This window comes from Giraffa tippelskirchi, chromosome 4 (assembly GCF_054371585.1).
Source record: "Giraffa tippelskirchi isolate mGirTip1 chromosome 4, T2T-mGirTip1v1.2.pri, whole genome shotgun sequence".
Taxonomy (NCBI): Eukaryota; Metazoa; Chordata; class Mammalia; order Artiodactyla; family Giraffidae; genus Giraffa; species Giraffa tippelskirchi.
In genome coordinates, this window is record NC_137278.1 from 113,528,893 (window position 1) to 113,549,061 (window position 20,169).

At 33.7% G+C, this 20,169-nt stretch overlaps 1 protein-coding gene across 1 annotated transcript in view; it reads right to left on the reverse strand.

Moving 5' to 3' along the window:
• The window catches only part of PPFIA2 (PPFI scaffold protein A2), a 509,952-nt gene that overhangs the window by 101,426 nt on the left and 388,357 nt on the right, over positions 1-20,169 (reverse strand). The window contains exons 11-15 of the mRNA XM_081594854.1: positions 10,605-10,751; positions 9,427-9,561; positions 3,740-3,823; positions 3,348-3,479; positions 1,778-1,840 (exon numbers count right to left, since the gene is read on the reverse strand). Of these exons, the coding sequence (XP_081450980.1) occupies positions 1,778-1,840; positions 3,348-3,479; positions 3,740-3,823; positions 9,427-9,561; positions 10,605-10,751 (561 nt within the window). The remainder of the gene's footprint in view (positions 1-1,777; positions 1,841-3,347; positions 3,480-3,739; positions 3,824-9,426; positions 9,562-10,604; positions 10,752-20,169) is intronic.

Here is a 20,169-nt window from a genome sequence, read left to right on the forward strand (position 1 = left end):
TTATAGATAACTGAGTGGAAATATGAGGAGTTACAGGAGATGTGGTTAGATTAGGAAATGTGTTCAGCTGTATGGAATGGCATTCAGAAATGATGTATGACCTGGGATTTGCTTCCTCTAGAGACTGACATGAATAGGGATGTAAAGCATGGAATGATTTGTACTGCTGATTGCCTGGGCAGATTGTTGGAGTTACAAGGTTCAGGTAGGCGGTTGGGGAGTGGGTTCTGGGGATCTTGCCAGAAGCACACAGAGCTTTGAATAACATAACATTCCATAATAGGATCGAGTCCAAAATTCGCAATCTGGTAACACTCTAGTCCTTTACACACATACCAGTCACAGCAAATTTCTGGTGATTCAGCAAATCAACCACCTTTGCTTTTTCTCCATGCTATTCATAGGTTTTGTCCCTTCTCTGTTGGTTATGATCAAATTTGCCTTCAAGAGCTTGATGAAATGTCATCTTCTTCATGTAGACTTTCTGAACTACTCCAGAAAGAATTAGATGCTATCTTCTAGGCACCATATTGAATTGTTCTAATACATCTGTCTTTCAGGGGATAAGAGTATGTACATTCTGACTGTGGGACAAAATAGCTATTTTTTAAATTAATATCATAATATGTAGCATTCAATATGGTTAGATGTGCAATTGTTCTTTCTTATCTTTATTCTCTCATCTTTTCCAATACCTTCCAAATGTCATACTGTTGCCAGATCTTCCTTCCCTTCCTTCCCCCTCTCCATTCCTCCCTCTCTCCCTTCATTCCTTTCTCCCTTCCCTCTGTTATCCCTCTTTCCCTCTCTCCCTCCCTTCTCTATTTCCATTCCTTTCATCTTTGGTTGAGTACACATTTAATAAGTCACTTATTAAGAGAGTGATTTTGTATTACTTCATTTACCTATGCTGAACAAAATAAGACAAAATTGCTAACAAGAATTTTACATGCTAAGGAAGGAGGAAAAGACATTATCAATTACAGCTTTTAACATTTCATAATCTGGTCCTTATCTGTCTAGTCTATCACATATTCTACAATAAGAATAACTGATTCCAGTGAAATTGTTAAGCCCATTATTATTTAAGATCTCAAACCTAACTACTCATCCTCTCCCCACTCTAAGCACCTGCAATCAGGGCACAGGAACTATATTTGAAAGACTTGCACCACAGTCCTATGTTTCCTTCAAGTTTTCTGAAATCTTCTTTAGAGCATCAGTGTATGGTGATCTCTCTTACCTGTAGTTCTTATTGTCTATTTCACTCATTTGGCATTTGGCATCTGCTACTCTACAATTCATTGCTTTGTGCTTTTTCTCCTGAGACTTTTAAAGATACTTTAGAACTAAGATTGTGTTCACAAAAATGTAACTTATCACAACTGTTATGCACAATAGTTATTTAATACATTTCAGCTAAAATAATCTCAAACTAGACACAAATCAGTGCATACATTTTTATATAAAGTACAAAAAAGTCAAAATAATTTTTCTTTTTCTATTAGCAGTCAAGATAGTGATTATTCTTTAGGATAAAAGTAGGGATTATAGGGTAATAAAGGGGGGCTTCCAGGATGCTGATTTTTAGTGTGTTGGCTTGTAAAAATTCATCAGGCTCTCTTTCTATATGTATACTTCTCTGTATGTATTACATAAAATTTAAACTATTTTAAAAGATAACATCCTAAAATTATTTATTATCAAATTTATTTTACAAAAAAACATTCACCACTGTAAAATAGAAAAGTGGACAAAATGTAAGCTTCCATAATACCTTATCATGTAAAGATTCTTCCAGATTCTTTCTGAAAGTTTCTGATTCTTGAATTAAAACATTCTACAGGAAAGGAAAGAAGAACAGCTAAGTAATTAATAAACTAAAGAGAAAACCATTCAATGTGTAGATTAATTTTATATGACTCAAGAATTTTCTTTGATTCCTTCCTTGGCCCCATCTATTTTTTGGTTTCCATGGAAACTAAGTTTCAATAGAATCTTTAAACAAGACACTTGAACATTTTTAGAGGTACATAATTAAAATGGGAAATGTAATTTTGTAACAGTTGGATTGACAAATAAGATAACTATTAACTTTTAAACTATTTTTGTCAAGCTCTTCTTAGTCTTTTTAAAATTTGAAATAATCAATTTACTCTTTAAATGAGAAAGTCACAGAGAAGAATTCAGATGAACTAATTTTTATTACCTGAAGAAAGAAAAATTTAAGATCATATATTTTAAAGGTTCAATATTTGAACCTTAATTTCATATACAGAATGAAAAATTTCTAATAATGATTAAATTATTAAATTAAAATAAAATTTAGTTATTTAAAAATTAATGTTACATGTCATGATGTACAAATAAGTTGCATGACAGATTTTTTAAAAATCCTTGCCATAAAAGTATTACTATTTTTAAAATCTTTATATTTTTCTTGTAGTATCACAAAGCATGATTTATAATAATGCACTTTTAAAATTTATAGAGTAAAATTAAAGTAAGAGTTTGGTAACTGGCATGCATTTGGAATTTAATAGGAAGAAGGTATGCCTTATGACTTGATGGGTAAACTGATCAAATTTCTTTAACATTTTCTTGAAACATTTTTCCTGTTTTGGTTTACTGTATGGAGCAGGGGGAAATTTCTAGTTTAAGTAGTGACCGGCATTCAATCTAAATTTCCAAAATGATTTCTCCACCTGGGTTTTAATCCCTACCTTTTTTATACCATGGAATTGGCAACCAGCTGACATAACTTTTGTTGATCTGGTAGTTGCCAACTATTAATGAGACATATAAATTGTGAGTGAAATTGCAGATTGTACAAAAGCCCGTTTTTGGAAATAATATGGCTGAAAGTATTGCATTTCTAAATTCTGTGGTGAGATTGACACTGGTTTTATTGGTGATATAAGCTCACTCACATTTTGGCTTTTAGATTAGTATCAGAGTCAGATACTTGAAACATTTGAATGGTTCATATCAAACCTCCCTTCCCTCCACTCCAAAATACTATTTTTTGTCTTAATCTTTTTTGCTTACCAGGTGAGAAGTAAGTGAAACACTTTCACTGCAAAAGTATACCACATTTCAATACATTTGTCTATATGATCATGCTACACATGTTATATAACATGTAACTTTTTTCATTCACTTAAAAATTGATCTTACATATTTTTATAGAAGCCATTTGTTCACTTTTAAGATGTTTCAGGCTCCTTTCAAATTAAAGAAAGTAAATGGATCCTCTGACCAATACTATGATTGCAGCAGAGCATAAAACAAGCATGATCATATGAATATAGCTAATAATCATGTGATTCTACTGTTGGTCCTTTTACCTTCTCTTCTAGAGCAGCCATCCGTTCCTTCAAATGTAGCTGTAAGCGTTCATTGGATTCTGTCAGAAGTCTGTCCACAGTATCAGATAATCTTTTGTTGTGCTCCTCATTCATTTTCTCTCTTTGCCTAGCCTTATAACCGAATAAATAAATTTAAAATAAGAATCATTTAAAGATTATTTGGGTTTGTTTTTATCCTTTTTCTAGTTTAAATATTGGATTTAATTTTATGTCTGTTTTGATTAAATTGGCAGAAGCTCTTTTTTTAATGCACAGGGCATATCCATATGATTTTAAATATAACCCATAATCAAGAAAGGCATTCATTTCTTATATGCAGAGTATAAATCCATAAACTGATGCTTGAGAGGGATGGCTCTTAAAATACATACTCTTTGAAGTTCTTGATTTTTCTCTTCGAGTTGACCTTCTAGATGCCTCATCCGTTCTTCAATGTTTCCATGTCTTTCTTCAGCCTGTTAAGAAATATGAAGAATGCATCTGACATGTAAGATGTGGTTAAGACTTTTCCTCTAAATAAACTGAAATAAAATGTAAAGCAAGCTACTACCAACTGCAAATGTAGATTTCAAAAAATAAACTTTCTTTCAACAGGCAGCTGAACAGCATTGCTTGAAATGTGTCAGCTACAAAGGCCTGTCACATCCAAGCATCAGCAAAACGTTGGAGTTATTTATGAGCGATGAGATCAGCCAAATGTAACATGCAGACTGTGCATGGTTTGAACACAAACCTGCCATTGTCCAATCTTAAGCTCCTGAAGCACTCAACTGCACAGATGGTCGATTATCAATAAATAAAAGTAACAAAATTTTTAGAAATGAAAAGAAAAACTTAGATGAATTCTATTTAGCAATAGAAAGTAAAGTCCAGTAGGACTACCTTCCTACGTATGGAGATCATTTCTTGTAGTTTAGCTTCCATAACATATTGATAATCATCAGATGAGGTAGAAGAGGTTGGATCAGACTAACAAGTCAAGGAAAAGGAGAGGGACAAAATTGAAAAATCAGAACTAAAGACACTGACACTGAACAGAACATAGCACAGAATGCTTAAAAGAAAAGTGTGACAGCAAATTTAATACTTTAATAGACAGAATTTTATGTGGAAAGAACTACTCTGATATTTGGTGAACATGATGCAGTTGATGGTTGTAAGTGAAAAACAATGATATGCTCAAATAAAAAGCTACCAACCTAAGGTATGAGAGGTTAGTGATGGCTGGCGATGAAAGATTACTACAGAACGAATTAAAGCAACTCTGAGAGTCATGTAATAACTGGAATTATGGGAAACCAAACACTAGAATATGTTTCTGATACACTGTCAAAAGTTTTGTGTTTTGGTTTGTTATATTACTTAAAAATAATGGAAACAGTGTACCTCAATGTTGAGAAGTAGGCCAAGGCAATGATCTCAGGTGAAATAAATTTGGAACAGTATTTATTTTAAACCCAGCTCTGTAGAAATCAGAGAAAAAGCTAAGCTACGGGGTTACTTATTATGAGTATTCTCCAATTCAAGCAGGACTGAGTTTCCTCAGCAACAGTGGCACACTTACAAACTTCTGGTCTCTGATTACACTATGGTTGTAGGTGTAAAACCTTAGCATCTGCTCTTAGACATAGCATTAATCTGACATTTTAAATGAAAATGATTAAAAGTCCTCAAATTACCAAAGTGACAATAGTGCTGCGAGGACAAGAATACTTATAGTGAACTTTCCTGAATGACACCAGGGGCCACTCCAAAACTGACTCTGCATTGATTTGTTGCTATGGAAACCAAAGAGCGCCCTAAAGTGAAAAGGCAGCACAGTGCCTTTGTGAGCTAATGTTTGCCCAGTGACAAGGTTAGTTACACGTCTTGGAGGTGAATGTCAGGTAACCACAGATGCAGAGTGTTCAACACATGACATTGCTGATAGCTGAATCGTATTAGTATGTTATGCACAGATTACATGTAAAGTTAAATCAACATTTTAATCATAATTACAAGTTAAATAATCACAACAGCCAAAGTACCTTATGTCAGTATAAACAATATTTAACTCCAGAGCATATTCTATTATATTTTGTAAGTTTATTCTAAAATGGTGAAACTTACTTTATGCAGATATAAGACTATATATAAATATGTCATGCAGTACCTGAAAAGAAACGGTAACCTATTCATGTATTGGTTCTTATGCATATGTACTATTTTATGCAACAAATCCCAACTTAATCTATAAAATGAACATTTAACATTTAACTGATGGGCTTATGTGAATTATAACTCAACATTTACATTTTGTAAGATTTTCTTTCTGATATTCTTATTTCATAAATTGGCAAAGTAATGAAGAAAAAAGAAATAATCAATTTCTCTCCCCAAATCTCCAACCAGAAGCAATACAGAATGCTACTATAGTCTTCAAAAGCTATAAAACAATTTTATAATATTATTTAAAATTTATAATTCAATTATTAATACTGTATACAGGTCAAAATATTGCTGAAATGATATACTTTAAATTCTTAAACATATCTGTAATCTCTCAAAATTAAATTTTAACAAGTAATGTTATGACAATTAGGTGATTGATTCAAAGTAGTCGAAGCTTGAACATTTCTATTTCCAAAACTGTCTATTCCAATATACAAGTAAAGTTAGTATATCTTTCAAAGGTCCTTAAAACTTTTAGCTGTTTACATCTTAACTATTGAAAACACACCAAACATTGTGAAACTTCACTTCAGAGATTAAGCAAGAATTCTGTCATGTTTAAATCACTATGTTTTGTTGATACTTTTTATTGGTACTAAAAATGGATGAAATACCTTATGAAATTCAAGATGAATTATGTCCTTGCTGAGGGAATACGCATTTTAATTAAAGAAGTAAACATCATAAATCAAAAGATTGGGAGCCCAAAATGTTTATTAGTTGTGTATTCACTCACTGAAGCCAAATTTTTCATTTTATCCTGAGCCACCAGCGTTCAAAACTTTTGACCTTCTGAAAGCCTTAAATGAGCTTTAGCTACCTATTTTTACACACACACACACACACACACATACATACATACACACCACCAGCAGAAGAAAAAATTTTCTTATCAACCAAACGGTAAATTCAGACATCATCTCTAAACAAGCACTGGATAAATGTGCAAGCACTACTGATTTATGTTCACCTTAACCTGAGGAAGACTGCAATTTAAGGAAATGATGTAAATACTAGAGTCATGCAAAAACAGTCTGCAAGTTTATGACTCCTTGATGGGATATAGGGCTTATCTTGGTTTCACTCTCTAATGTGACAAGACAATTTTCAAATGTGCTAAAGTTTTAGAAAAAATTATAGGAAGAAATGGTTTTGAGAAGAATGTGAATATATTTGGAAATGGAGAAGGAATTAAAATTAAAGAGAGGAGGGCCAAAGAGAAGAAAAAATACATATAGACCAAATAAAATATATGAAAGATTGTTAACAAAATCATTCAAAACATAGGAGAGGGAGTCTAGATTTAAATTAAGCCTATATCATAAATTAGTGAGAAGTAAAAAATATTATGAAGTAGAAAAAGACTATGGAGATCAATAATTGTAAGATATTGAAAACAAACAGGTATTGAAACAATGAACAACTAAAGCTGGTTTTAGAGACAGTCTCTTCAGGTCTTGAGAACAGAAGATAAGAAAATGCTTAAAAATTATTTTAGCCATCAAACTTGGGAGAGCAAATGAAAGACTGAAAGACTGATCTTCAAATGTTATAAAAGGATTACAAGCAGAGGGAGTACATTGAAAATAAAATCTCAGGACCAGAGGAGAGTGAATAATGAATTAAATATGGCCATCTGAAAACTATATATCTGAAATAATGTGTTGATATACAGCCAGTCAGTAGAGAAAACAGCAAAAAGGACAAGCAGAGTGAATTCTAGCAGCTTCACACATTTTAAGAGAGATAAAACTGCTCAAAAGGGAGGAAATCAAAAGGTCTAGATGAAGTAGAATTTTAGTAATGTATTATTAGGTAGGAGTAAACTGAGGAAATACTTTGGGTGCATAAATGAATATAGGTACCAAATATGATTCCAATACAATTAAATGGAGGGCAAGACAGATGAGATACTTACTTTAAGTTATTTTTAAATTCTAAATTAAGGATTCATAGGGATATTTAATGAAAGCCTCATTTGTCAAGTATTATATTTTAAATTATGCTTTGTTCTCAATCAATCAGAGGTTAATTTGGGGCAAATTTGCTGAATTTTAAATTGTGTTTTGGGGAGAGAGATTCCAGACTTTCTTGTATTTTACTCACACAATATTGATGACTATTTTATACTAAAATATCACAAAAGTTACTTTTATTATTTAACTACTTGCCTAATGCCTTCTAAAATATTTCAATTCAATAAGATAACTATAAAAATCCTTTATATTCCTCAGATGAAAAGCCTAAGTACACATATCTTAATTCAGATTACAGTAATTTAAACAGAATTTGAACAAAAAAAACAGAATACTACTAATCTGTTTGTACTTTTTATATAATTTCAAGAATATTTCTCAAATTAAATAAGTTTATATTTATTTTAGAAAGCATACATTTCTGAAACTTCCAGAATGTTTACGGTACTCTGATCTGTGACTATAGAAGGATCCACGTTGTATCACCCTAATCAGACAAAAGTTCTATTCAGCTAGTTAGTCCAGTAACTCTACAGACACCCAACTATTTCAATACTTTCTACTTTGTCAACTGTTTGTCCTTTCACTATCTGATTAACTACTCTATTTTAATGAACAGGCATCAGTTTACTGTTCCTCTCTAATCATTTGCTTTTTCTGAAAGCAACAATGTGTGCCTACTTTTACTTTGCTGCATCAGTTGTTCTGGATGATCCCAAATATCAGAGTTCATAATTTGCAGTTCACATATCTGTCTGAGCCATTTACTACAATGGCGTGAAAAAAAGCTTCCATGACCTAGGGGCCTGGCAGGCTACAGTCCACAGGGTCGCAAAGAGTCAAGCCATGACAGAGTGACTAACACTTTCACTTTTCACCAACAATGTTTAAACATCTAAAACGTGTATACATTTTTGAATTGATATCAAAATTCAAACATTCTTTTAGTGACAAAATCTGGAATTTTATTCTACTGACATGCATATGCACTTTGAAGCAATTGCCATTTCCATTTAACTGTGAAAAGTAAGAATAGTCATTTGGGCGTCCCTGGTGGCTCAGCTGGTAAAGAATCCACCTGCGATGCAGGAGACCTGGGTTCAGTCCCTGGGTTGGCAAGATCCCCTGGAGAAGGGAAAGGCTACCCACTCCAGTATTCTGGCCTGGAGAATTCCATGGACTATTACATGGGGTTGCAAAGAGTCAGACATGACAGAGCAACTTTCACTTTCACTTTACAACATTATAATGGTTGCTAAGTTCTAAAATAAACAAATAATTTCAGAATGTAATGTCCATAATGGAGCAGTTAGTTCTGAACATTCTTCAGAATATTATTGATTTTATTGGTTCAGAAGAAATTTCAACTATTAAAATCACTTTCTGTATTTAAAACCTTTAGATTTTACAGCTCTACAAATCTAATTTTCAACTTCTAACAAATTTTTTTCATACTGTAATCAGAAAGAAATCAACTGTTTATGATACTTCCTGCATTTTTAAAACTGTACAATTTATGTTAAGCTTACTAAATTATTATGTCTCATGTATATCCATGTTAAAATCATCATTGTATTTTTATATTTGGTGATTATTATGTACAAATATTACCATGGAAAATTAGCTATAAGAACATGAAACTTTGTTTTTGGTAATGTTTAGATAGGCAAAGAAATAATCACATTAATTTATCAATCATTCATTTCAACATAAATAAGATATATGCAATATAAAAAGTCATCTAAACAACAGACCAATATAATATAAACTTCATAAAGCCTAAAGAAAATCTTTATAGATTCCATTTTGATTACTAGTCATTTCTATAAGTATTAATATATCTAGGTTGACCAGTTGTTTTATTGTAGTACCTTTGTCAGGGCTGCAATTCTCTGAGCCAATTCAGCCTCTACTTCAGGTAAGGTCTCAGCTTTTCTCATAGTTTGCTGCAACTTTTGCTCAGCCAGCTCAAGACGCTCTTGTAACTGTCTATTCTTCTCTTCCATCTGAACCAGGGATGAAAAGAGACACTTAAATTGTCACAATTAGGATAGTGACACCAGTCACTAGGGGCTGTGGGCTTCAGCCTTTATCCTAGAGTTAAAATCAGCTACTACTACCACATGTTTTCATATATTGCTTATCAATATTCCTTAATAAATTTAGCATATAAAAAATGAAAATCTTTTACCAACAACAGCAAAAAGAATTGAAGTGAATAGTGAGAATTAACTTGGACAAATGAGACACAACTTAGTACTTAAACCTCAAATGCACCATAACAGCAATTTACTGAAAATCTTAACATTAGCTAGAGTAGGAGAGGGAATGGATCATAATGACTGAGAGTTCAGGCTCTAGAGATGACGTTGGGAAACTTTTTCTGCTAAGGGCCAGATAGTAAATACTTTAGGCTCTGTGTATCACAAAGTCTCTGATTTACCTATTCAATTCTACTATTGTAGCATAAAAGCAGTCAGAGATGATGATTAAATGAATGGATATGGTTATGTTTTGATACAACTATACTTATAAAACAGCCACAGTTTTGGCATGTGGGCTATAATTTGCCCATTCCTTCTCCAGAGCTGGATAGACCTAGGCTTCCATTATTGACTCTGCAATTACTGTACGTGTGACTCTGGGAAAGCTGTCATGTTCTCTGAACTTGAGTTTCCTCAGTATAATAAATGTACATACTTTACACTCAGTAAAATAATTGTATAATAATTATTATACTTTACACTATAATAATTGTACTTACAGGTGGTGATTGGATTTAAGTGAGGTGATATATATATATATAAACTGGTTACCACAGTTTCTAGTTCATGGCTAGATTCAAAGTAAATATTAGTCATTATTTTTATTATTTTTAAGACAAATTTCTAGATTATATACTGAAAATCACATCTATTTAGTTAGCTTGATTCTAAATTGCAGAGAATAATTTATTGCTAAGGAATACCATATTTTACATACTCCATGTTTTGTGAGAATGGTGAGAACACGTACAGACCAGAAGGAAACCAAGATGGAGATACTGAACCTGCCGTAGGATGGCCTCTTTATTTGCTAACTCATTTTCTAGTTTGTCATTCATGTCATGTATGGAGGTAGATTCTCTCTGAGCACTGAGGTAACGCTTCTCAAGGGTCGTGATTCTTTCTTCCATGTCTTCCTTCTGTGCCATAGCCTAAAATGAAAATAATTTAAAAATCAAATCAGATTCTCAGTTTATGTATTGTCTTATTATCATTTAAATAAAATAGTAAGATATAATTTCTAACACCATACACAAAAATAAACTCAAAATGGATTAAAGATCTAAACGTAAGACTAGAAACTATAAAACTCCTAGAGGAAAACATAGGCAAAACACTCTCTGACATAAACCACAGCAGGATCCTCTATGACCCATCTCCCAGAGTATTGGAAATAAAAGCAAAAATAAACAAACGGGACCTAATTAAACTTAAAAGCTTCTGCACAACAAAGGAAACTATAAGCAAAGTGAAAAGACAGCCTTCAGAATGGGAGAAAATAATAGCAAACGAAGCGACGGACAAAGAATGAATCTCAAAAATATACAAGCAACTCCTGTAGCTCAAGTCCAGAAAAATAAACAACCCAGTCAAAAAGTGGTCCAGAGAACTAAACAGACATTTCTCCAAAGAAGACATACAGATGGCTAATAAACACATGAAAAGATGCTCAACATCACTCAGAGAAATGTAAATCAAGACCACAATGAGGTACCATTTCATGCCAGTCAGAATGGCTGCTATCCAAAAGTCTACAAGCAATAAATGCTGGAGAGGGTGTGGAGAAAAGGGAACCCTCTTACACTGTTGGTGGGAATGTAAACTAGTACAGCCACTATGGAGAACAGTGTGGAGATTCCTCAAAAGAAACCTAGATGTCCATCAGCAGACGAACGGATAAGGAAGCTGTGGTACATATACATAATGGAATATTACTCAGCCATTAAAAGAATACATTCGAATCAGTTCTAATGAGGTGGATGAAACTGGAGCTTATTACACAGAGTGAAGTAAGCCAGAAAGAAAAACACCAATACAGTATACTAATGCATATATATGGAATTTAGTAAATCTGTAAAGATAACCCTGTATGCGAGACAGCAAAAGAGACACAGATGTATAGAACTGTATTACGGACTGAAAGAGAGCGAGGGCGGGATGATATGGGAGAATGGCACTGAAGCATGTAAATTATCATATGTGAAACGAATTGCCAGTCCAGGTTCGATGCATGATACAGAGTGCTCGGGGCTGGTGCACCAGGATGACCCAGAGGTATGGGATGGGGAGGAAGGTGGGAAGGGGGTTCTGGAAGGGGAACACATGTACACCCATGGCAGATTCATGTCAATGTATGGCAAAACAAATACAATATTGTAAAGTAAAAAATAGATAAATAAATAATTTTTAAAAAATAAATAAATAAAATAGTAAGATATAAAAAAACTATTGCTTTCTTGAGGTGAATTTCATTTTTTTCTTTTCATAAAAGGGATGCAGGATTTCATGTGTGTTTTCTCAGCTTATCTGTCAGAATTCTTACATCTTGGGTTAGCAAAAAGCATTGTCTCTTTGAGAATGCAACAAAATACATTTTTAAATCTCCCTACTGTACAACTGGTATTCTTAGAAGAGAAGTGGCAGAAAAACTAGCTCATTATATAGTAGAGATAAGTACAAATACGGATAGAGTTACAAACCATAAATTTGGCACAATGGTACCTATAGTTCCAAATTGCATAGGAATTTTCAAATTAAGATAATAAATATCATCAGTATCCTTATCTTCATGTATAAGAATAATTCAGTGGTTAAAAGAGAGGGCAAAAATGAAATGAAAAGTAAACTTGAGCCACACTCACATATGTATTGACAAATTTACTTTGGAACTTCACCATTTCCCGTGTTTAATTGGAATATGTTATTTTCAAATTAAAAAAGAATTTAGGTACTTCAATGAACACAAATCTCTAGGGGAAAAATAAATTATTGGTGCAAAAGGAGTAATGATTCTAAATACTATATTATAAATATAATATTAAATATTACATTAAGCAATAATTTTAAACCATATAATTCACAGATAACATGGACTTAATTTTATCTTCCAAAGAGCTTAGATGAGAATTTATTAATAGGCAGATAACCTACTTCTTTGAGATATTGGGGAAAATCAGCTACAGAAGTGAACACCTTGGGCCTGGTGTGGTTTTCTGATGATTTGGAAAATTCTTTTACATGTTGGTGGTTTAGTCTCTAAGTTGTGTCTGACCCTTGGGACCCTATGGACTGTAGCCCACCAGGCTCCTCTGTCCATGGGATTCTCTAGGCAAGAAAGGTGGAGTGGATTGCCATTTCCTTCTCCATTTTTGTATAAGAAGCTTAACACTGAGGAGATGGCAGTAGTTTCCATATATTACTATCCAGGTCTTTCTAATCATTGGTTCCTAACCAATCTCTGTTACTCTCCTACAGGCAGAGCCAATCCTTCCACACCCACAGAATAGATAAATTCTCTTCCTATTTCCCAAAAGAAATAGAAGCCCTTAAATGGATAGCCTTTAAGCATCCTGAACTTCCCTCACCAGCATCTGGAAATTTAACCACACCCATACATCCTTAACTTCTACCTTTCACTTTAGAACAGGTGTTCTGCCTTCTCTCAAAGTTTACTCATTATATGTATTCTGGGTTTCACGCTTTTTCTACTGTAGAGATCTTGATCACTTTTTTCTCCTGAATTTTCAAGGTGATAGTAGAGGTAAATCCCAAAACAATAGCTGAAAGAATGAAACAGGCTTATAAAAGTTTTCGTATACATTAAAGGTGGAGGGCAGAGGAAAAAGAGATGATTCAAAGTAAATAAAAATAAAAAAGATAAATCATTTGCTTGACCATTGTCCATAACTGAATTGAAACTATGAAACCAAACTGTTGGAGAGGGTGGGAAGATTCACCATAGCTTTAAAAATAAGTAAGCAAATTAATTTATCAGGTAGTTAATAAAATCCTAGAGAAACAGAAAGCTGTTCAAAAGAAAATATTATTATTGAAAACCACTACTTGGATCATTTGTGGAAACTATTTACACAGTCATAATAATGATGAGTATAATAACGAGTCATACATGACTGAGCACACAAACATACACACAATAATGGTAACACTGAATGTGATTTTGAGATGAGTATAGTGGAAGGATGGATGGAAGAGAAAGGAAGTGATAGAACAAAACAGATAAAACCCTCATATTATATGATAGCAAGACATAGTGAAAGTGAAAGTTGGTCAGTCGTGTCCGACTCATTGTGACCCCATGGACTATAGAGTTCATGGAATTCTCCAGACCAGAATACTGGAAAGGATAGCCTTTCCCTTCGCCAGGGGATCTTCCCAACCCAGGGTTCGAACCCAGGTCTCCCGCATTGCATGTGGATTCTTTACCAGCTGAGCCACAAGGGAAGACCAAGAATACTGGAGTGGGTAGCCTATCTCTTCTCCAGCGGATCTTCCCAAACCAGGAATCGAACCGGGGTCTCCTACATTGCAGGCAGATTCTTTACCAACTGAGCTATGAGGGAAGTTCATACACATTTCTTAAATCATATCAATTTATACAGAGAAAGGTTTTGTTTTATTAACTAACAGTTGTAGTTTTATAATTAAAGTTGCTGAAAGGAATTGTTTTCTTTTTAATGTATACAACTCTTCTAGACCTCACAAAAAAACATATGCCAAACTGTTGGCATTTTTTTTTGTAACAAATTACCACAAATGTAACAATGTGAATAATACAACACCAGTTGCTATTTCTAAGTAACAAACATATTTTTAGAGAAATACATTCATTGATATGGCTCTTCTTTTACAAGCATGCTTTCATGATATATAAAAACATGTTTTTAAATTTTATTTTCATTAAAATGTCTGTTTTTTGGGGAATTCTTTCAGTAATAGCACAATCCTGAATCCTATCACCCACTAGTCCAAATAATTTTTAAGCTTATCAAAAAGCAATACAGTTGTTTGCTAAACTACCTATGTTAAAAATATCCTTCATATCCAAAGTCAAATTTATTTAAGCCAGCATCTCATATTGGAAAATTACACTTTATTCCACTAAACTGGTATGAAGTGACGTGAAGTGAAGTAGCTCAGTTGTGTCCGACTCTTTGCAACCCCATGGACTGTAGCCTATCAGGCTCCTCTGTCTATGGGATTCTCCAAGCAAGAATACTGGAGTGGGTTGCCATTTCCTTCTGCAGGGGATCTTCCCAACCCAGGGATCAAACCTGGGTCTCCTACATTGCAGGCAGATGCTTTACCCTCTGAGTCACCAGGGAAGCCCAAGACTGGGCCAGGGAAGCCCCAAATGAGGCCAGCCAGGGTGTGTGGCAACCAGAGAAGTCAGCGGGAATGGGACATTTTCCTATTATTTTTCTTAAATATTTAATAATGTATAAAGGAAGTTATAACTGACATACTAATAGGGCTTTTTAAGCTCACCAAAAAAAGAAGTCAGTGAAAGTTTCCTTTCAGAAAGTTGGTTCTTTTTAAAATAAAGGTAAAGAACTTTTAAATTGTAAGAATTTGTTTTATGATTATATCAAAAATGCTTTCTATACCTGTGTTAAGTTAATAGGATTATGACCTACTCTAGTTTAGAAATTACATGCCTCAAATATAAAATAGAGCTCTTTAGTACTGTCACCAAAAAATATCACTTACACAGGCAGTTATATAAGACTAGAAGCAGTTCTAGAAGACAGCAGCACTCCTCTGAAAACTTGTCTGCCTGTGGGAGGTGTAAAACTGCAATCGAGTCTCAGACCCCAACTTCACTCCTAGAGAATGTACACACTCAGAACGAAGGGACAAAAGGGAAGCGATCACAGCCATATACAAAGCAGAAGTGCAACAGCATGTCTTCCTCCCTGTAGAATATGGCAAAATGATTTTTTGTATTGTTTTGAAATCAAAAAGCACTTAAAGGTTTCTGTTAGATCTCCTTTCTTTCATTACTACTACTACTACTAGTAATATTTCTTTTTTAAATACAAGCCTTTGAAGGGCATGAACCAGGTCTCAAAGTACTTTAAATACCTCTCATAGAAGCATTTAAGACTTTACAAAATGTCAAACAACAATTAATATAAAGGTAACATTTTTTGGCTCAGAAAGTCTCAGAGCATTTCAGTCTTTAAAGATACAGCTGGTAATTTTCTTAGACATCTAGGTTAAGTTTAAATAAGAGAGAAATATCAAAAGTAATGGCTAAAAGGATTGAAATTAGGCTTTGTTGCCTTTTTGACTGCCTTAATCCTGCTGAACTTAACACCTACTTGGTTATTTATGCTTATACTCATGTTCAAAAGTGTGAAACTCAATTAATCCATCAATTTGGCAAAAATTATCCAAATTATTTTTTTCAACAGTATATACACTTCCCTAGATTTTATCCTTCCAAACAAAAGCTACTATTTAAAAATCTTTTCCTTAAAATTTAGACTTACTCTATTTTCTACATTTTTTAGTCCAATGATGGTAGGGTTTTCAGAGTATTCCTTCAGAGTGCCTACAATTGTTAATTGTACTGTTATATATTGTATTGTTAATTTCATTATCGTTCAGAACTCTGGGAATGTTACGTCAATTTTGTAGCCCAAGAAAAAACTCTAAACCTAGTTTACATATATAAATGTCTTACAAAATTCAGTTAAAGGCATACATGTGTTTCTTCAGAATGTGACCATAAAGTAGCACATACTTGCTTTTAATCCTAGTTTTTGATACTTATTAGCTCTGTTCTAGGTAAGCGTTGCTTCATTTTTCTACGTATCATCTTCTTTTTCTTAAAATTTGGTCTTTGGTTGGGATATTAATACCTACTACATAACATTGTCATGATATAATATTGTAAGTGCTTTGCATGATGTCCTATATAGAATACACACTCAATAAATGCTAGCTTTTTTTTATTATCATGTACAATACCCACTCAATAAATAATATCTTTTTATTATTATTTATGTATTATTTTTATTGCTATTATACCTACAATTATCAATAGCTGGTCTGACTATGACATATGTTACATGTAAGAGTCATTGGATGGGACTTTGTTATTTCACTTTTAATTTAATGATTCATATAGGAGATTCAATTTATAACTGCAGGCTGTGTTGCCAAAAATAAAATTTGAATTTACAAGTTGGAGAAATATCTTTTCCCTGTGTATTACTAAGAAATTCTAAACAAGAAAGCTTTTCCTAGTTCCTGAAAACTTCATCCTAAAAAAAGGAGAAAAACTGCATAAATAATTAATTTTCTCTTGACTTCAAGGTTATAAACTATATTTTATTAATCAATGTAATTCTATAATAACTTAGAGCTACTAAAGTGAAAAAATATAACTCCATGTTTCACATAACAGAAAAGATTAAATTATATGTACTCATTCATACAATCACTTAGTGAACATTCAAAGAGCTCTTAAGAAGTTGGAGTGATGAGCTGTTTTCATTCATAAAACAAAATATAACTGAAATACTTCATAGAAAATGTTAACTCTTTACTTATCAATATGTTTAATGAGATGTTACTATCCAAATACCTAACTAGTAGCCTTTTTTAAAGAGTGGAGAGGTAATTCAGTCTCCGTCATGAGACTGACTATATTTTCTAGTGTGAGTCCTATGCAAAGCTTCAACCAAGCCCCTACTCTAACAGGCCACAGTCAATTTAAGGAGCACTTAAGATGCAACTTCAAACAAAAATAAATTTCGAATAGATTTATTTCTTGACAAAGAATATTCGCTAAAATATAGTCTGAAACATTAATGAAAGATAACCACACAATTTGTTTCAGATATATTTGACTATGTATATGCACAGCAACTGTATTTCAGTTTTTAATATTATGGTCAATTTTTCCTTTCTCTATTTTTTTCTTAATCAGACAAATATTTATTGCATATATCACATATAAATGATACTGTGCTGCCAGCACTATACAGGTAGCAAGGAGAATCACCTTATTTTGTTTTCTACTTAAAAAGCTTGCAAGCTAGTAGACTTTGTTGTGACCACAATCCAAGGATACAAAGCAAAGTCTGAAATTTTTAATGTTTATATGATACCTTTTGAAAGTACATGATTTTCGTATTTTCTTGCTTATTGAAAAGATAAAAAGCTTGATAATATAGGAAGTAGTTATAGTGAGCTGCATTCTTTTTGATGGCTGCTATCACTGAATAAATGATTGCATCTTGCTGATTTCGAAGCTACCCATAGTGGAAGAAGCAGAGATTCTGAAGCTGGAATAGTCTTGCATTCTTTATGGTGCTGGGAAGTGGGGAAGTGGTGTGTTGGGAGAACAGTGGGTAGGTCTTGGACAAGTTATTTACATAAACTGAGAAAAATGGCAAACTTAGAAGTATCTTCCCTATAGGACAGGAGAAATTAATTAAACATAATGCATCTGTAATAGATTTCAAGGTTGCTTCTTAAGTGATTTCTGGCAGCAAACCAGAGTCCCAGGGCCTGTGACCTGGATCTTATGGGAAATAATTTATTTGGCTTTCACAGTGTCCTTAATACATACAAACACACACACACACGATGCATCCAAAAAGGCAGGTAGAATATAGGTTCCTTGTCCAGATCTCATTAACCCTATCACTTCCTACTATATGTAGCTCCTCTTCACACATCTATATTGTTTGCCTGAGCTCTGGAAGCATTTGTGTTTGCACCACTCTCCTTCAAATGTGAATGATGAGAAATATTCCTTTCTCATGAAAACTTTCTAAATTATAACTACATAGAAATTATAGAGCTTAAAAGAATTCCTTGTGAAAGCAGAACACACCTTAGCTATTGAAAGGAATTCCTAATCTGAACAAAAATATCCGGCATCAAATATATGACTGATATTTTAAATCTGACTCAACTTTTTGTCACCTGCATCCAAAGACTATTTAGCATCAAAGTTTTATTTTTACATAGGTCATAAGAAATGGGTAGCTGGGGATACTGGGCTCTATCTGTGAGTGACACTGGATTAAACAAGTGTAAATAGAACAGGTGAATGTTAAGTGAAAACAAAACAAAACACTGCTAATTCTGTGGGACTGAAAAATGAAGAAATAGAAAATGAGTAAAAGTTCAAGAAATGGCCCTGGTGGTTTACTGCTCAAAAATCTTAGCATTCCATAACAGTAATATAGAAGAGAGGTTACACTGCATCTACTTTATAAATTCTCTGAGTTTGAGTGGTGGAAGAAGTGAAGATGAGAGATGCATTTGTGAACTGTTAATTCATATAAAGGCATGCATGCATGCTAAGTGACTTCAGTCATGTCTTACTCTCTGTGACCCCACGGACCATAGCCTGCCAGGCTCCTCTGTCCATGGGATTCTCCAGGCAAGAATACTGGAGTGAGTTGCCATTTCCTTCTCCAATATAAGGAATAGAGAGCAGAAAATCATTATCTAAGCAGTGGCAGATTGGTCTCTCACTTCATGGATCATCTGTCTCACTCTGAGATAGTAGGCTTTGTTTGGGGACATACTCTGATTTCATCCATGCCTTTTGATGTTTACACCAAACACTCATAAATATCCATTCTTTCAACAAAGAGCTTTTGAGTGCCTATTATATACTCAATAGTTGTATATGTGATTAAAATAGAGCAATGAATAAAACTAGACAAAACACAAAATCCCAGCTCTTATGAATATTTATGTACACTGAAGAGGGAGGCGTAAGACAAACAAGTAAATCAGTCAAGTATATGCTGTTGTCAGATGGCAGCAATTCTGTGAGATTTTTAAAAAATGAAAGAAGGAGAGTGTATATTTATAAACACTAGGCTTAGAGAACACTCCACTGAGAAGACATTTGAATAAAAAGCAGAAGGAAAAGAAAATGCAACAGAATAGATGTGGCTTGTTTAAGAGGCCACAGTAACTGAATTGAATGGATTAAAGTGAGAGTTGTAGATGAGTTCCAAGAGGTCAGAGGGTGGTAGTGGAGATGGTATGACTGTAACCACCGTAAGGACCTTGCTTTTACTATAAGCAGAATAGGTAGTCATTGAAGAGCTTCAAGGAGAAAGTGACTTGAGCTGACCTAAACGGTAACAATAACTCAGGCTGCAGTGCTGAGTACAGACTATTACGATACTCCAATGAGAGACGATTGTTGTGTGGAATAGGAACAGCCATGAAGACTGGGGCAAGAGGTCATGTGACAGACACATTTTGAAGTTGGAAGTAATAAGATTTGTGGATGAATCAAACACAGTGTGAGTGAAAGAGAGGTACCGAGGACAGTTCCAAGGTTTTTGGTCGGAACACCAATAGTAGTATTGCCATCAGCTGAGATAAGTAAGGCTGCAAGTAAGTCTGACTTCTTAGGGGGAATATCGATAAAACAGTCTTGAGGATGTTAATTTTGAGACACCCATTAGAGATCTGGATTCAAGTATCTGGCAATCAGGAGAGACGGATAAGCTGCAGATATAAATTGGGAATCATAAGACCATGGGTAGTTTTTGGAGCTATGAA